A 19,628-nucleotide genomic window follows, 5' to 3' on the forward strand; every position below is an offset into this window, starting at 1 on the left:
AAAAAGCTTTAATGGGACAACTCCCCCTAAAAATGAAAATTATTATTCACCTTCATGTCATTCCAAATTTGTATGACTTACTTTCTTCTGTAGAACACAAAAGAAGATGCTTTAAAGAATGCTTTAATTGACCCTTTTCAAATTTCAGATGTTCTCAGAAGCAGAATTCACCATAGTTGGATAAACTTCAGTAGCTTTGAGGCAAATATGATTTTTCATTACCATTTGCTACAATAACAAAAGAAAAAAATCCATGAGTGTGTTTCCACAACTTTCCAAAGGAGAAAAAAAGAAAAGAAAAAAGAAATGACAGATTGACTACGGCAGTCAGAAGAGAGAAATATGTCAAACTGTGGAAATGCGTCATCACAGTCTGTGAAAAAGGTCTATTGTTTTTGTACACTACACACGATGAAAGTCAAATGGGTCCAAAAAAACACTGGACCATACTGATTTTCGTTGTGTGGACAAAAAACAAACAAGCAAAACACTGAGACATCTTATAAAAAATATTGAAGAACGAAAGTCATACAAGTTTGGAACAACTAGACGGTGAGTAAATGATGACAAAATGTTCATTTTTAGGGGAAAAAAAAAGTCATTCAAATAACATAAAGGGTTAGTTCACCCAAAAATGAAAATTATCCCATGATTTACTCAACCTCAAGCCATCCTAGGTGTATATGACTATCTTCTTTCAGATGAACACAGAGATATTTAAAAATATCCTTGCTCCTCTAAGCTTTATCATGGTTGTTAATGGGCGGCCACATTTTTGCATCCATCCATAATAAAAGTAATCCATATGAATCCAGTGGGTTAAAGGGATAGTTCACCCAAAAATGAAAATTTGATGTTTATCTGCTTACCCCCAGCGCATCCAAGATGTAGGTGACTTTGTTTCTTCAGTAGAACACAAATGATGATTTTTAACTCCAACCGTTGCCGTCTGTCAGTCAAATAATGCGAGTGGATGGGAACTTCGTCTATAAGAGTAAATAAAACTTGCATAGACAAGTCCAAATTAAACCCTGCGGCTCGTGACAACACATTGATGTCCTAAGACACGAAGCGATCGGTTTGTGCGAGAAAATGAACAGTATTTATATCATTTTTTGCCTCTAAAACACCACTATGTCCAACTGCATTCAGCATTAGTGAGGTCTGATCGCACTCTGACAACGGCAGTGATGTCTAGCACTCGTTGAAGTATAAGCGCGAGACATCACTGCCGTTGTCAGAGCGCGATCAGACCTCACTAAGCGAATGCTGAACGCAGTTGAACATAGTGGTGTTTTAGAGGTAAAAAATTATATAAATACTGTTCGGTTTCTCGCACAAGCCGATTGTTTCGTGTCTTAAGACATCAATGTGTCGTCACGATCCGCAGGGTTTAATTTGGACTTGTCTATGCAAGTTTTATTTACTCTTATAGACGAAGTTCCCATCCACTCGCATTATTTGACTGACAGACGGCAACGGTTGGAGTTAAAAATCATCATTTGTGTTCTACTGAAGAAACAAAGTCACCTACATCTTGGATGCGCTGGGGGTAAGCAGATAAACATCAAATTTTCATTTTTGGGTGAACTATCCCTTTAATAAAGGCTTTCTGAAGTGAAGCAATGGGTTTTTGTAATAAAATATCCATATTTAAAATTTTGTTAACTATAATAACCAGCTTTCAGCAGACGGCCGTACGCATCGATTTGCGGCAGAAGAGCAACCTCTGATTCGAAGCTTGACGTAATGACAAACGCAGAAGTGCAGAGGATAGAGCAAAACAAAACACCAGTCATGAATTAGAAGTCTAAAACGAGAAATTTCTGAAGATTTTTATATAAGAGAAGATGAGTTTGAATTTGTTGCCCAGCCCTATTTGTTTGAACCGCAAGAGGTATCTAAGCTTACGCTACTCCTACATCCTACTACGTCATACATTGCGTCAGTGGGTTATTCATTTGGCGCTAGTCGATTTGCGCAGTATGCGTATGGTCATCCGCCGGAAGCTAGTTATTTTAATTTTTTAAGTTTTAAATATGGATATTTTCCTTACAAAAACGAATTGCTTCGCTTCAGAAGGCTGTTATTAACCCCCTGGAGCTGTATGGATTTTATTATGGATGGATGCATTTTTTTTGTTTAGCTTCAAAATGTAGCTCCCCATTCACAACCATTATAAAGCTTGGAGCAAATATATTTTTTAAATATATCTCCAAGTTCGTCTGAAAGAAGATAGTCATATACACCTAGGATGGCTTGAGGGTGAGTAAATCATGGGAAAATTTTCATTTTTGGGTGAACTATCCCTTTAATGCAAACAATTACTTTTAACAAATCCATTCAATTTTCTGTTTGTGTGAGGTCTGAACATGCTTTGGTTCTTCTTATATTATACTCCTAAAACCAGCTAAAAATGTGAATTCATCAAGGACATCTAAACCTATATATATATATATATATATATATATATATGCATTGCTAATGATGAATAATCAGTTAATTTCATGTGAACATCATGTGTTTTCACAGTGTTGACAGTAGATGAGTATCCAGTGTAAAAGGGCTGCTATTAGCCAAGTGGAAGTTTCCATAGAAACCATCAGCCATTTGTAGGAGAGCCGCCTCTTAATGACAAATGAGTTACGACTCCTCATGTCTTTAGTGTTTTTGGCACCACGCTACACTAATGTAGTCTCTCGTACAAATAGTTATCGACTGGCAGTAACTAAAGGCTGGAATGCACTACACAAATTTTACTGCCTCGGTTTACTGCCTGGACGAGTCTACGACAGTAGCCGAAAGTTAGAGCCAGATTTGAGCTGACATATTTCACAAAAAAACTGTGCAGCGTATAATAGACAGACTACATTTAGCTTCAGACTATTGCTGCATCCCAATTCGCATACTATCCATCCTAAGTAGCATTTGAAATTAGAATTACTGTGTCCCAAATTGTAGTATGTTGAAATGAGTATTCCAAAGATAACCGGATGGTCTACTATAGGTGCGTTCACGCCATGTCGTAATTACCGTAACGATTCTGAACTGTAAAAAGCCTTCAAATGCTTGTAGAACTTGTAATTACAAAGTGTAAACTCTTTTCTGGCCACTGTACCACCTGACCACAGCAGATTTAAGGCGTGCTCGACTTGAAGCAGAACGATCGGTGTATGACATCAAAGAGCGATTCGAAAGCTAACAGAGCTTATTTATGGTAATTATAACATGGCTTTACCACAGCATTCCATACGTCGATCTCACACATCCGCCATGTTTGTAGTTTTTTAACACTGTGAATGTTCTTTACAATTTGAAATCTTGTAATTACAACATGCTGTGAATGCACCTTATGTCCCAAGGCTAGCCTTCTATTCTGCTACATACTCAAACGTATGTACTTTTTCTTCACAAAAATAATACATACTTTTTTTAAGTAGGTGAATTGGAAAGCAGCATATGATTCCATCCAGTTGGAGGATATCTATTACTTTCAATATTTTGAGCCGGTTTTAGAACTCATTGTTTTGATTTGCCATGTGTCTCCTAGCAACTAGGAGCATGTTTCTGTGAGAGTTTGCTGTGTTCAGAACGACTTGAAAGTCTAGTAGTGTGTGATTTTTAAGGAGCGGTCACATTGTTCTGCACCGTTATGCAAATTTTCTTGGGCAAAATCCAGTCATTTCAAAAGGAATCCACGTGACGGAATTTCGCTCGAGGCTGAAAGATTTCCCCACGCAGATTTCACAACATATTCATGTTGATCTCAAAGATTTGCCGCATTGATCAACAGAAAACTACTTGGTTTGATAGTGACTTCTGTGTGAGAAAGTGACTACATGCATACCAGTGTAGTGTATTCCAGCCTTAACCTGCTATTCTGCCTCTAGCTAATCCACTGCAGTTATCGCATTAAGATACCAAAAAAACAAAACAAAACACCAACAACTGAGGTGTTTCCTCAGTTGAATTGTTCTTCAATGCTACACCGGGGTGACACTGAGGTCTTCAGACAAGGAAAAGCCAGAATCCCTGTCCCTCGTTGGCTTCTCAGACTGGGTGTACCTCCTTACATCCTCATGTCCGTAGCTAGCATGCCGTTTCACCAGAGGTTTGTGGATAAGGGTCGTGGCCAGGCCAAGGGCAGCCAGTGAAGACGTTGCTCCAGAGCTGGTGCTGGGCTCCACAGATTTGGACACAACTACAGGCAAACTCTCAGTCTCATAGCTCTGCTCATCATACGCATAGTTTACGTTGCCACACGGGAAGCTCTGGAGTTTCGCCAAGTCCATAACAGCAGTGAGCGAGCCGCCCGTAGCCCCTGTCGGACCCTTCTGAGAGGGAGGCCCTGTAGGACTGAACGTGGTCTGGGAGGATGCGGCAGACGGAGGTGGGGACGTCGAGACATTTGCGTTAACTACTACTCCAGGGTCCATGTGCTCTGAGGTAGAGGACGGGGCAGGTGTGGACGTGGGGTTGCAAGACAGAGGCATGGACTGGGTGTGGCACAGGGCCTTCTTCCCTCGTCCAAAGCTCTCCAGGACCCAAGAACCGTAGGTAGGGTTCCAGAGGTTTTTAGTCTTGTTCTTTAGTTTCTGGCTGCCTGATGACGAACTGCTCCTGGAGCATGGCTGGTGTTCTGGGACTTGAAGCCATTGTCCTGGACAGACTCCAGAAGCAGGAACTGGCTCAGCCCAACATGGCTCCAATGTTTCTCGGTACGTGCCCACCTCCTGTGCAATATGGACCGGTCTTTGTAGCTGCAAACAGGGTTTGAGGGCCTGTGGGGCTGCACCAGTGATGCCCGGTCGAGGGGAAGCATCCTGGGACATAGAGTGAGCCACTAAAAGAGGGGTCATACTGCCTGATCCTTCAGGGCGGATCACAGTGCCGCCTTCTTCTTCGACAGCAGGACCGTACTCCACTGGAAGAGGGGTGTTAATGACATCAGGGTCCTGAAAATCAAAAGATGCATGACAGAAATTCAAAAAGGGTCAACACTATTAATGCAAGTCTACTGTAAGAGTTTCTTACAGTTTCTCCCTGTTACTGGTTATAAGAAGTGTTGTTAGTTAACTAAAAATAAAAACTTTTTTTTAAAAATTTCATTAATTGAAACAGCTGAAACAAAATAAAACGTAAATATTTGATGAAAATGTAAAGTTAAACAAATGAAAATAATAAGTTTAAGTACTAAAATGACTAAAACTAAAACAAATTAAAACTAAACAAATATTAAAAACCTTACCAACAAAAGCATATAACAAAATTACTAAAACGTAAACTAAAAAAAAAAAAAAAAGCTAATATAAATTAATAAAAGCAAAATATTGATAATACTATAATAGTATATAAATAATACTAAAATAACTGGTTATGAAGCAATTTATATTTTAAAACTGCTTTGAAATGATATTTGTAAAAAATTCAACACAAGTACTTTTTTTAACAATTTAAAAGGATATTTAATTTCAAAACGTGTTTGTAATAACATGCTTAATATTTTTCTTAAACTGTGTAAATGGGTCTTTATACACAATAATATATCTTTCTTTATATTTTAGGAAAATTCCAACTCTGTTATACCTGTGTACAGTAGTTGATCCTCTCTAAAATAGTAGTGAAGTTTGGTCGGTGTTCTGGGCAGTGTTGCCAACACTGTGTCATGATCCGATAACTAAAAGAGAACAAAATCCAAAACACTGTTGGTTATAATTAAAGCAGATTAGGCACATTTCATTGATGCTATACAGCTTCTAACAGTACATTTGTAACATTTACATTTATGCATGTTTGATTATTAAAGGTGCTAAAGAGGATGTTTTGTTTTATACATTTTTGCAATATTACTTGAAAATGTCTTTACTAACTGATAAAAGACTATTTATTAGGTGCACTGAAAGGAATAATATCAATATACATCATCTGTGCACGAGGTAGGGCCTTAAAAACATCAGCCAATCGTTTACGCGATGATCGATGATTGGCCCTCTGACTTGTCAATCACTGCCGTGATGTTCCCTGTGAGAGACGAGCGTGGCTGCGCTCTCCAGTAACTTTCCATACTCCACAGGCGCTGCATGCAATGTTTTTGTCAGGAGACAGGAATAACAACTGCAGATTATGAGTTACCTGCAGTGAGTCCGACATAATGAATCCAATAAACACGACAGAGCGAATGCCGGTGGTAAACACTCGTATTCTAATACTCGTGCACGAGTTTTGGGAGGCGTTCCTTTGAAATGAGCTGTGAAGGAGGGGGGCTGTTCTTACGCATGCGCTCATTTCAAAAACTCAGTAACAGTCTTTGGATTCTCAGTCGACGAAAAAATCCTCTCTATCACCTTTAACCGCTAGATCACCAAAAGTTACATAGTGTACCTTTAGGTTCAGGTTAGACCCAAAATCCATTTTCAATTTGAGTAGCAAATTTGTTATTGTTACTTACACAGGTCCTGGGCAGCTCTTAGGAGGATCCATACGACCTCCACCTGTTACAAACTCCAGTACTTCCTGATTGGTCTTGCAGGGATAAGGCATGTATCCAAGAGAGAATATCTCCCACAGCAGTACCCCGAAAGACCTGCAGATGGAGACAAATTGTATGTATAGACTAATGACTACAAAATGTCTAGCCTCTGGTCTCTGCAGCTGATCAATACATACACACACACACACACACACACACACACACACACAGCATGATACATTAAAAAAATATTATAGTTAATAAATTAGAGTGATTAAGAGTGATTAATACGTTAATAAATATTATACATACACAGTGTATTTCTATATATTTTACCTGAATCTTGGACATGACAGCCCAAAGCACTAATCACTGATGTAAAACTATTTTTTTTTTTAACCATTGCTAACAAAAGAAGGTCTTACCAGGTGTCAGTCTTGCATGTAAAAATACCCTCTAGGAAGGCTTCAGGTGGCATCCACTTCACTGGCAACATGGCACGGCCACCCTTTCTATAGTAACTCGCCCTGCAATGCAAAAATAATCCTTTGTTGAAACTCAGTACCTGTATTTATTTATATACTTAACAGGTACTAAACCACAAAATAAATAAATGAATGAATAAATAAAAAACAAGAGAAATAGTGAAAGCACCTATAAATATCTCGAGCCATCCCAAAATCTCCAATTTTAGCTACTCTCTCTGGACCAGGACAGGTCAAAAGGCAGTTTCGTGCTGCAATGTCCCTGAAACACAAAACAGACATACATGCTTGACTTATAATAATATGTGTGTGAGACATCAAGGTCAAGGGCTGCATTGACTTCTAATATTCTCTGAAGAGTGATTTCTACTTATTGTGACAATGAAGGCTACTTCAGGGCAAAGTTCAGTCAGGTTTGGCAGTGAGAAATCACCTGTGAATGAAGTGGTTCTCTTCTAGGTAGCGACAGCCAAGTGCAATGTCTCTGGCCATATGCAGAAGCTCCAGCATACTTAGAGAAGACAGCTGGTTCTGTGGGAAGACAAGATACTAATGTTTCTGAGCTAACCATGTATATAGTACTTATATATTGTAGTTTTTGTAAAAGTTATTTTAGTGTATTGTTTTTGCTCTTTTAATAATAAATGGCACATGGTTTAATATGGTTTTATTTCTAATGCAAAGTATGTTCCAAAACGTGTGCTAACCGAGAAACAGAGGACAGTGTGATGTCTACACACACAAATACAAACAAACACTCACAGTTCTGGGTCGGTTTAGTCTCAAGAAGCTCTTCATGTCTCCTCCTGTCATGAGCTCCAGTAATATGAAGCGAGGCAGGATTTGCAGACTGACTCCGATACAGCGCACAATGTTCTGATGGCTGAACTTACTGCAGACACAAAAGGGTGAAGAAATAATCCCAAATGAACTGTTGAAGGATAGAAGGGGCCAGCTGCTAGGGAATCACTGTTCTAGCCCATGCAAATGAAGTATGAAGGATAATGATGTTGATTATTAACTACAGAACAGTTTGTTCAGAAGACTATGAATCACTGAAATCACTGAAAAAAACTGTTGCCTGACTAAAGACAATGGCATAAGCTCAAAAACAAACAACACATGTGAGCCTGCTAATCATAACAAATGAAAGGAAAAGATTTCATAGCCTAAAGTGAGTTTTACTGAGAGCAGAGGATTGGAATGACAATATCTGATCCTCATTTTCTGTCCGTCACACACATGTGCGGTCATAGCCATGCCGTGTGTGTGTGTGTGTGTGTGTGTGTCTTTTACAGCCAAGCATACCTCATAATCAAAGCTTCCATTAGGAAATCCATCTCATCCTGCTCAGAACAGATTTCTGGAAGAGTCTGTAAAAGGGATAGAGAGAGAAAACAGAATCAATTAAGAGAAACCAGAAACCGCTTTCAAAGACAAAGGCAGATCTGGGAACACTCACCTTTATAGCAACCTGCATGGCTGTGTTTTCTCCATTCATACCCAAAACCTGTCCTTCATACACTTCCCCAAAGGCACCGTGTCCCAACGCCCTATAGTCAAAGACCCGTGACAGACATTACTCACATGCGCAAATATGGAATTAATTACCAGTACTTTCACATGTCATCACAGAATATTAAAAATATTCTGGGTTGAATATGGTAGTAACATACTGCAGACTTCGAGTGTAAGTGTAAGTCTGTCAGCACCTTTTTGTTTTTGTGTGTTTAATGTACATCATTCAACAGATATGCTGTCAACAGAGCTCAACAGGTATTTAACCCAGAATATTATTTTAACTAATAACTAGGTACATTTTAACTAATAACTGGACTAGCGCAACCTGTGGCCAGTTGCATAAACAACCACTATGTTAAGACTGTTTCTTACTAATTAGTCTGACTAACTAGCAGTTAGCCAAGGGGTAATTAGTCTTACTTTACGGATTCAAATTAGACAAATCTACGTTTTTACGAAACTGACTTAAAGTTATTAACAGTCTTGAAGAAAAAAATCAGATGACTAGTCTTAGCGGTTTACTCAATTGACTGGGTTATATTTTACATTTTTGCACTAATTTTGGATGGAATTTGTGTAATTTTGAAGAATGGATGGAAATGTATAAACAAGTAAGCCAAACTATTTAAAAACAAAACAAAACAAGGCGCAGTGGATGTAAGACTTTCAATTTAATTTCTGCAAAAATCACAGAAATTATACTGAATTCTGCACATGCAAATTTTGTGTTGGCCTGGTAATGACTTATGGCTTGCATAGGAATTGAAGCAGCAATTTTCTGGATACCAGCCTAGAGCTTTAACCACCATAACCTTGTTAAAATTAGTTAATGCGTTAGATATCAACTAAAAATAATACACGTTAGATGGCACAAGTTAATGCACAAGTTAATTGTACTATGAGTAAACATGATTTAACACTGAACAATAGTATATTTATAAATTAACATTAACCTAGATTAATAAATGCTGGAAAAGTTTATTCTTTAAGATTAAAATCTTAAAGAATAATTAAATAAAAAGTAAATACAAAGGACTCAGAATAATAAATTATACACTACCGTTCAAACGTCTGAAGTCAGTTAAGTTTTTTTTTTTTTTTTTTTTATTAAGAAATTAAGAAATTAATAGTTTTATTCAGTAAGGATGCATTAAATATGACAGTAAAGGTTTTTTTTTTAACTTTCTATTCATTAAAATATTATCACGGTTTCCAAAAAATATTAACCAGCACAACTATTTTCAACAAGATCTGATTTTTGAGCACCAAATCAGCTTATTAGAATGATTTCTGAAGGATGATGTGAGGCTGAAGACTGGAGAAATGATGCTGAAAATTCAGTTTTGCCATCACAGGAATAAATTGCATTTTAAAATATTTATATGTAAAAAAAAAAAGTATTTTATTTTAAAATTTGTAATAATGTTTCACAATATTATTGTTTTTACTGTATATTTGATCAAGTAAATGCAGCTTTGGTGAGCATAAGAGACTTCTTGCAAAAACATTTTAAAAATTTTACAGACCCCACACATCTGAATGGTAGTGTATATCTGCACACACAGTATAGATACCTGAGGAGGGTGATGTTCTTACGCGGCACCTCCTTAAGCTCACTCAGTGAGGCCGCCTTGCCAGCAAAGCAGTAGTTGGGGTTGTAGTCGGTCATTATGGTGGACGAGCGAATTTTGCTAAGCTTATACTCTGGGCTCTGCAGACGAATTCTGACCGCATGCAGGTGGTTCTTCTTACGATAATAGACTGCAAAGAGAAAAACACACCAGGCATCAGAAAAAGTGATCGTGCTTTTAAGAAGTTCTCTTTAGGAATAAATCCACCTGCTTAATTTGCATAATTATTGGTTTTTAGAGTATGATGTGGATAAGGTGAAAGTGATGCATCCTAAAAGTGTTTTTCAATTGGCTTTCAGCATGATGGTAATTTTCTCACAGAAACAACCAAGTGCACTTATTTCTCCCCATGGAATTCAATCAAGATGACAAATTTGTGCATTTTAAAGCCCCTCAGGTGAGGGCTGAAGCTCTGGGCCTGTCAGCAAGCGATCGGGCAGGGGTGGACTCACCCTCAGTGGAGGCTGCCCGTGTCCCCAATGCAGGTTGGTAGTCTGCTGGGGAGGGCGCTGCGTGGAGGTGAGAGGTCCCCTTTTGCCGTCGGGCTGCTGGCGCAGTGGCGCGAAGCGAAGCCGGCAGGAAGTTGACCAGGTATTAGGGGTGCGAGAGAGAAAGCCCAAGCAAAGACTACCAACCTGGATGGGGGAGATCTCAGGGGAAGACACACAATTAGCATCCAGTGGAGCTCTGCTAACTAAGGCCCCAGAGACTGTGCTCTGCTGTTTACATTTGAGTTGAGGCAGTTTTGGGTGCATGGAAAATGCCGAAAATGAAGTATCGTGCAAAATATACAAAATAGCTTCTTTCTTTCTTTCTTTTTTTTTCGAAAAACATTCTTCAAATGTGTTTTTAGAGGTCTGTTTCACTTCTCTTTAGTGATTTGTGTTATGACAAGTCTTTATTTATCTTACAAATACATATAAAACAAATCATGGCACAGCATTATACAGTTAGTGCACAAGTCAAACAGACAATATATGTTTTTAAATCAAACATAAGGAGGATAATTGATATTAAGCATGGCTATTTAAAAAAATAAAGCATTTATAATGATGAGAGTCCATTGCATATACATAAAGATAGAGCACTGACAGAATGTTAGTTTAAGGCATATCTCAATCACATTTAAATGTTTTGGGAAAGTGAGTTCACCGGGATTCTAGATGAAAATTACAGTAAATAGTGTTTTCTAAGAATGCATCATTTTTATTTATTGACATTAAGCTGATGGTAAAAGCAGGTCATTTCTTCTATGCCAGGTTTCTGCACATTATAATGTTTTAATGCCTGGTTTTCATTTAAAAATATACAATTTTAAATTGTAATGTTAGAACAAAAAAACAAACAATAGTGATATATACAACCCCAATTCTAGAAAAGTTGGGACATTTTGTAAAATGCAATAAAATCAAGAATCTCTGATTTGTTTTGAACTTTTATCTAACTGACAAAAGTACAAATAAAAAAATGTCAGAATTAATTGTACTTTGTACATATGAACAAATTTACATTTTGATCGCCGCAACACGCTCCAAAAAAGTTGGACAGAGGCTAATTACAGAATTACAGATTACAGAATTACAGAATATCTGAGTTAAACTGAGGTGAATTGGTAATAGGTGAGGGTATCTTGTTTGGTTAAAAGAAAGCAAAGGTGGGTCAATGTGGCTCACCACCTTGTGCCAATTTTCATGAGAGAATTGTCAAACAATTCAAAAATCACATTTCTCAGTGCAAGACTGCAAAGAATTTAGGCCTTTCACCATCTTGTGAAAAGATTCAGGGAATCCAGAGAAACCTCAGTCCGTGTATGGCAAGGCAGGAAACCTCTGAAACCTTCAAGCCCTCAGATGGCATTGCTTGAGAAATCACATCATGCTAGTGTGTTAAAAATAGCCACATGGGCTTGGGAGTATTTTGGAAAACTGTTGTCACTTAGTCTGCCGCTACATCAAATCTCTGTTACACAAGGACAAAGCTATACATTGATTCTATGCGGAGATGCCACCGAGTTCTCTGTGCCCGAGCTTGTCTCAGATGGTCCAAAAGACAGTGGAAATGTGTGCTGTGGTCAGATGAGTTCACGTTTCAGCTTGTTTTTGGAAAAAACTGACATTGAGTTCTCAGTCCCAAAGACGAAATCACGACCATCCAGTCTTTCATCAGCGACAGGTGCAAAAGAAAACATCTGTCATGGATGGTATGGGGGCGCATCAGTGCAAACAGCATGGGTGACTTGCATTTTTGTGAAGGTACCATTGACATGGAGGCGTATATTGCGTTTGTACAGAGACATATACTGCCATGGGAAGCAAGACAATGCCAAGCCTCATTCTGCATGTGCTACAACAGAGTGGTTTCTGAGACCATAGTGTGGACCTTCCTGCAGTCCAGATCTGTCTCCTATTGAAAATTTATGGCCCATCATGGAGAGGAGAATCAGACAACGACAACCACGGACTGTTGAGCAGCTGTCTTGCATCAGGCAATTTCCACTAGCAAAACTGCAATAATCACTATCCTCAATTCCCAAATTCACAAAAATTGTAATTAAAAGGAAAGGTGATGTGACACAGTGGTAAACACGGCTCTGTCCAAACTTTTTTGGAGTGTGCAGCGGCCACCAAAATCAAAAATTTTTTATATTTACAAAATACAATTAAGATAGTCAGTGAAAACTTTGAAAAACGTTTCTTAATACTTTTGTCAGTTAAATCAAAGGTTAAAGAAAATTAACAAAATCGCAGATTCTTGATTTTGTTGCATTTTACAAAAAGTCACAACGTTTTTTGGAAATGGGATTGTAATATCAGCTATCGTATATTATCATATCTGTTTTCATATCTATTTATAGGCAATAAAATATTCAGAGTGATCAGATGCAATAAAGTAATTATCAATATAATCACCGAGATCTATTGGTGCATCCCAACTTCCCAAGTCATTGCGTTTTACTTTTGATATAAATTCTTCTAGAAGGACTATGACCATTTTTTTGTTTCCCTTTACGAGAAGTAAATTCAAAAGGTCAGTATGTTGAACCACCACCAGCGCAATGGATGTACTGTAAATTTTCACCAATAAAAATCATGATATCCTCCACAAGATGCTCACATTTATAGGGACAGTGCATTATGACACCCTCAATATTCCCTCACTGTCCTGTACTGGAAAATAAACCTTTTTTAAGCATAAAATGTTGTTGCAAGTACAAAACACAAAAGTTAAATAGCAGCAATTGTAATTAAGATACTGGTCAGCACGCATCTACAAAAAAGCCCATCAGAGAGACTACAGTTAGTTTTGACAATAATTTGGCTTAATTGTTTACATTCATTAATATCAAAGTCCATGTTTTAAGGTTAATAGCAGTCCCTGTCTTAGTTCCCTCCTCATTCCTTTAAGGGGTATTGTGCAACACTACACCTAGTAGTTTGATTAAAATAAAAAGCAAGCAATTTGTACAAATATTAAAACACTGTTCAAAAGCCAAGATGACACAACCTGATTTTTTTCATTCATTATTAACAAATTACCTAAACAGCAAGAGCAACCACAGAATGATGAGAAATAAGTAAATATATGCGAACACTGCTGCAGGTATAACTGACAGTTAGCTTTTTTAGCATGGTTTAAAGCTTCGGTAATACACATAAATGTATTTGATACGTTTTTAAAAAGGGGGGTGAAGATTCATGTCATTCATATTATCCTGTGTACACTACGGTTCAAAAGTTTGGTAATTAGGGGCCAAGCACCGAAGGTGCGTAGGCACCTATTGTATCCGTTGGCGTTCCTATTATTATTATTCTGCTTCTTCCGCTCTTGAAGTCTATGGCAGCCCATAGAACCATATAGTGAAAAGTTGTGAAATTTGGCACACAGTTAGAGGACAGTTAGACCTTTGACCATAGCAAATTTGGAGTCTCTAACTCAATCCCTCTAGCGCCACCAGCTGTCCAAAGTTGCACATATGTTTACGTTAATAACTTTTGAATCATAAGGGCTAGATTCAAACTTTTTTTCCTCTGATTCCTTGGCTCAAGACGAATCGATTGCACTATGACGTCATTTTCCGTCATGAAAATTTTTCCGCCATTTTGAATTTTCTGAAAAACCTACTTTTTCAAACTCCTCCTAGGCCGTTACTCCAATTTTTACGAAAATTGAACCAGATCATCTGCAGATCATGCCAACAAAAAGTTACGGAATTCAAGTCAATTCCTCAAACCGTTTTTGAAAAACACGCGAACGAATTGTACGAAGTGCTTGCGAAAATAGACTTAAGGCTGTATCTCTGCAACGCTTTATCGCGCAGCGCCACCTACTGGTGCGGAGATATGAAAAATTGCTATTTTTGTTTATAACTTCTGATGGATTTGTCCAAAAATCATCTCGTTGGATTCGGGGCATCATGCCGAGTCGAATGATATCCAATTTTCCCATATCAGACATTTTGACTGTCGGCCATTTTGAATTTTGTGCTAAAATGCTGTATTTTTACGAACGCATAAGCGTATTTTTACGAAACTCAGTATGGGTCATCAGCACAATGCCCTGAAGGAGCCTGAGAAGATTCGGACCAGCGCCACCTTGTGGTCAAAAGTTATAATAAAATTTACAAAAATGCTAATAACTTTTGACTATTTTAACTGATTGTAATGAAACTGGTCTCAGTTGATTCCTTGGGTTATGCCGAAAACACAGATATCAAATTTGCCATAGTTGGCTGAACTTTCTGTCCGCCATATTGCTTTTCTTTAAAAACGTACTTTTTCGAACTCCTCCTAGACGTTTGCTCCGATTTTCACCAAAATTGAACCGTATCATCTTCAGACCACGCCGACAAAAAGTTAGGGATTTCAAGTCGATACGTCAAACCGTTTTCGTATACCGGAGGAACAAATTTCAGGCATGATGCAAAACACACTCTTGAAGCTGTATCTCTGCAATGCTTTGACATATTGACACCAAACTTTGCGGTTGTCATTGTCAACTCACTCTGACCATACCGCATGAATTTGGTCTCAGCGCCACCTATTGGTGGAAAGTGATGAACCAGTAAATCATCGTTTTTTCATCGTCTTTTGCCTAAAATGATCTTAATAGGTCTTTAACTGCTCACTGTTGCAGTTAGTCTGATGCTCCCGGCCGTGTTGGCTTGCTTCTTGTGCCGCTTTTGTGCTTGGCCCCGTAATTGCTGCTTGCAGCTATATTTTTGTAATGTTTCTAAAAAAGATTCTTATGCTCAGAAAGGCTGCATCATTGAATACAGTAAAAACAGTACAATCTTTTATATTTTTTGTTTTATTTGTATCTGATTACTTTGAAGGCAAAGCTGAATTTTCAGCAGCCATTACTCCAGTCTTCAGTGTCACATGAACCTAATATTTTTTGTGGAAACCGTGATACATTTTTTTCCTTTCAGGATTCTTAGAAAGTTTAATTACATTATAAATGTCTTTACTGACGCTTTGTTCGATTTAATGCTTCCTTGCAGAATCAAATAATTTTTTCTTTCATAAAAAATTTTAATGATGCCAAACTTCTGAACTGTAGTGTATGTCAATTTTCACTATATTACTTGTACCCTTTCCCAAAGTATTAAAGTGCTGCATGAAATTTTGCCACATAATTGTCTGTAATGTTTTTTTCTTAATGTCACAGTTTTGTTCATGTCACATTTTTTAAGCTGTTAAAACGTTTTTTTTTTTTTTCTCTTTTTAGATTTTTGATGATGAAACACTAATGCCCAGTGGCTCCAAGAATTGCAATAATTTTTTTGTACTTGCAAAATAATTACGGGGTATGAAAAAAAAGTCACTAACTCTGTTTAAAATTTCTGTTGCCTTTCCTGTAATTATTGTGTCTACCAGATCTAAAAGCACTGATGTTGCTCTTTCCTGAATGTTCTCTTCTGGGAAATGCAATTTTACACTAAATGTGCCCTGCAAGGTCACAAGGACACACAGTAAACAAAGCATGTCAGAGACGATGGAATGTTGACGGTACAGAGTTGACGCAGAACTGGAAGAATCTCTTACTGAGCGTGAGGCTGGCACAGGTCAGAACGACACCCGTTACTACTGTGGACGCGATCACCGCCAGGATAAATATCAGGGATGGGGGTCCCTCTGCCAGAGAGCCCAATGGAACAACTGGAGGAGTGATAAATTAGAAATATTTCAAACAAATGCATTTAGAGACATACTTTTGAGGGCAAATAAATACAGGCTGTTTAGATACCTATGCAGGTGACGTTGTCTGGTGCGAGAACCTCGTCGCTGTCACACAGGCAGAAGATGAGTCTGGTGTCTTCATCTCGCTTACAGCTCTGGGTCTGACAGTGGCTACAATTCAGATACACCTCAATCTCAGCTTCCCCATGACTCTCCATGGCTAGAACACATAAAAATACATCAGTGACACACAGTAAATGCAAAACCTCTGCGTTTTAATCTAGAGAGCCTTCTTTCTTTAAGTTATGTTGTATATAACTGCTTTGAACTAAATGAAAATGCTGGGGTAAAACAAGCAAGATAGCTATTTAAGTCAAATTAGCTCAATGATATAAAAAAAGTGTATATTTAGATCATGTGTGTTTGCTTTGATACTATCTATATGCTAATATACTTATATATACTACATAAGGTTGACAATTATATTATATAAATTTTAATATAAAATATTATGAAATATATTTGCCATTAATTAAAATACAGTTCATAATAAAAGATTTGGTAATACTTTATAAAATGATCATGTTATTACAAATTATTAGTAAATTAACTAGCAACTAGTTGCCTTGAGATTTTAAAATGCCCCTATTATGCTTTTCAGATATTACCTTTCATGTAGTGCATAATATAGCTGTTTGTGAATGTAAAAGGTCTGCAAATTTTCAAAGATGCACGATAAATGAAGTTATTGTCTCCCAAAAGAAAGAACTGATTCTGAACCACCTGAAACGAGCCGTCAGTAATTCCAGTCTTACTTCCTGCTTGAACCTACGTTTTGAACAAATATGCATAATGCCAGCTTGCGGTCTTCATTAGCTGCCCGTAAAATGTTTTTGGACAGATACGTTGTTCCAGGATCAACAACATATGTTGATCCAGAAACATGTCTTAATTGGATGCATGTAAATCTGATGTAGGAAACCTCCAAATAAATATTAGGAACCTTCAAAAAATACATAACGGGGCGGTTAAATATATATTGCTATTAGAATATGTTAAGCATTTTATAATGTTTGTTATTTACTTAATAATGAAAGTTATCATGAAGTATTACCAAGAATCTGTATTTGGCCTCTCAAATAATAGTCAGTCTACATTCTAGCCTTTAACTCCAAACACACTCGCAGTAATAAACTGTGGCGCCAACTTTAATAAGTCACATAAGGTCTTCTATTATCTACCACGAGTTACATTTTCTCATTTTCATGTTTATTACTGAATCAGTGTATATGCGTGTGTGTGTGTGTGTGTGTGTGTGTGTTTCTGTGTCTGGCTTGTTTTCTCAATGCAGCCAACTTCTATGAGAAAAACAATCATTACTAGTGTAGTGAATAAATGTAGTTCTACTCAAAATCTGCAAGATTCTGTGACTGTTTCTAGACTTTTGTTATAAATCAATGTATTTTATGAAAAACTAAAGGTATGTAAACTTTCGAAAAAGGATTTTATGATCTTTATATTTTATTATCTTTATATATTTTTTTAAGATGCTACAATTTTTTATTTAAGATGTTATCTTGCTCTTAAAAATTCTAAATGTCTTACAGACGTAAGGGAATGTAAACTTAATAGCACAACTGTACATCATTATAGACAGACTAGATTAAGGCCTGACCTGCAAGCGGTTGTAGAAATATCTTTCCCATGGGGTGAATAAAAGAGACACCATCTTGCCCATCTGCTGTGATTCCATCAAGAAGGGGCGCATCACCACCTGGGCAAAAGTGAAATCAAAAATAAAAGTACAATCATTACATCAGCCAATCCACTTCCTCAAATTGACAAAAAGACTTTAGGATTTTATTGGGCTACAAATGCACATGTGAAGTTTTTACAATTGCTGTACAATAATCTTTTTAAATGAAACATCTGCCTCACAAACCAAGTAATTCTTAATGATAAGTCACAACAGATCTTTGTTTTACAGTATATGTTTCAGGACAAATTCACAGTAAGCCTCATTAATGATTCTGTAACTTTACAGAAAATCTGAACAAGGATCTATACATTTTCTAGAAGATACTGCATTTGCATACAGTGTTTAGTTTAAGGGCCAGAGTATAAAATAAATAAATAAATTAAATACTACAATACAGTATAAAGCAATGTGTATCATAATAAATGTATATAATGCAATTTTATATCATTTTTAAAAATGATAAAGACTACCATTCACACTTGGGTTCGGTAAGATTTCTTTAGACAATGCAAGGATGCGTTAAATTGGTCAAAAGTGACAGTAAAGTCATGTATAATGTATAATTTCTATTACAAATATATAAATTAAAATAGAAAAGTATTATATTAATATATTATATTACTTTAAATTGTACACATTCACATTTTTTAAATATTTCACAATTTTACTGTACTTACTCTATCTTTCAAAAACATAAAAAAAATTACCGACCCCCAAATTTTTGAACAGTAGTGTATATTTATATTTTTTCGATAATAAAAATGACTTAAAAAACAACAAAAGTCTGACAGCTTACTGTGCCCTTAGCCAGAAAAGAGTAATGCCAGCACATAATTTTGTATTTGTATGGTTGTGATTGTGACATGTGCAAGTGTTTTTAATCTAACATTCACCTCTGTATCCTCCACCACCCCCTCCAGCGGTGCAAGCGCCCCCTCCTCCCCCAAATCCCCCAAAAGTAGCCCATCCCAGCGCTGACAGAGCCTCAGGACAGGATGAGCCTCCTTGACCTCCTTCAACAAGAGATTTCCCTGCCCAGGGGAGTGAGGACGAGTCGCTCCATCCACCTCCTCCACCTAAATACACACACATAGACAAACACACACACACACACACACACACACACACACACACACACACACACACATATTAAACTGTTTGTTTAGCATGTTAGTCTAAAAATGTTCCACAGACAAGTTTAAAGATACTGTTCTTCACTGTCTGATCCTTTATTTTTTTTTTTGCAAATATATTTTTCTATAAAGTGAAAGCCCAGAACTGCTTTCATATGACAAATCTGAATAAAAAAAAGAATCTTCCAGATGTCAATCCCAAAAGAAAAACCACCAAAGCTTGAAAGATTGTCACAAGATAATGTGATCCTGATGGCTAAACTGAAACAGCAGCATCGTATTGTTGAGAAAAAAATGGTTGGTAGCTAATGGAATTAAAGAGCCCATAAAACATTCATAAACATGGGATTAGCTGAAAATTGCTGGAATGGTACTTGCCCTTCATCCAAATCTAAACCAACGAGTAATTGTTAGCATTCAAAGGAAGCAATTTTAATATCAAATCACAGTA

The 19,628-nt window shown here is 37.1% G+C and overlaps 1 protein-coding gene across 1 annotated transcript in view; it reads right to left on the reverse strand.

Moving 5' to 3' along the window:
- Positions 1-2,233: 2,233 nt before the first annotated feature.
- ltk (leukocyte receptor tyrosine kinase) overlaps positions 2,234-19,628 on the reverse strand; it is a 65,698-nt gene continuing 48,303 nt past the window's right edge. The window contains exons 16-29 of the mRNA XM_048191582.1: positions 18,938-19,120; positions 17,961-18,059; positions 16,353-16,505; positions 16,151-16,264; positions 10,050-10,236; positions 8,417-8,507; positions 8,263-8,327; positions 7,717-7,846; positions 7,388-7,485; positions 7,124-7,216; positions 6,895-6,996; positions 6,449-6,583; positions 5,587-5,677; positions 2,234-4,955 (exon numbers count right to left, since the gene is read on the reverse strand). Coding sequence (XP_048047539.1) covers positions 3,984-4,955; positions 5,587-5,677; positions 6,449-6,583; positions 6,895-6,996; positions 7,124-7,216; positions 7,388-7,485; positions 7,717-7,846; positions 8,263-8,327; positions 8,417-8,507; positions 10,050-10,236; positions 16,151-16,264; positions 16,353-16,505; positions 17,961-18,059; positions 18,938-19,120 — 2,513 coding nt within the window. The 3' untranslated portion in view covers positions 2,234-3,983. The remainder of the gene's footprint in view (positions 4,956-5,586; positions 5,678-6,448; positions 6,584-6,894; positions 6,997-7,123; positions 7,217-7,387; positions 7,486-7,716; positions 7,847-8,262; positions 8,328-8,416; positions 8,508-10,049; positions 10,237-16,150; positions 16,265-16,352; positions 16,506-17,960; positions 18,060-18,937; positions 19,121-19,628) is intronic.

This window comes from Megalobrama amblycephala, linkage group LG5, assembly GCF_018812025.1.
Source record: "Megalobrama amblycephala isolate DHTTF-2021 linkage group LG5, ASM1881202v1, whole genome shotgun sequence".
Lineage (NCBI taxonomy): Eukaryota > Metazoa > Chordata > Actinopteri > Cypriniformes > Xenocyprididae > Megalobrama > Megalobrama amblycephala.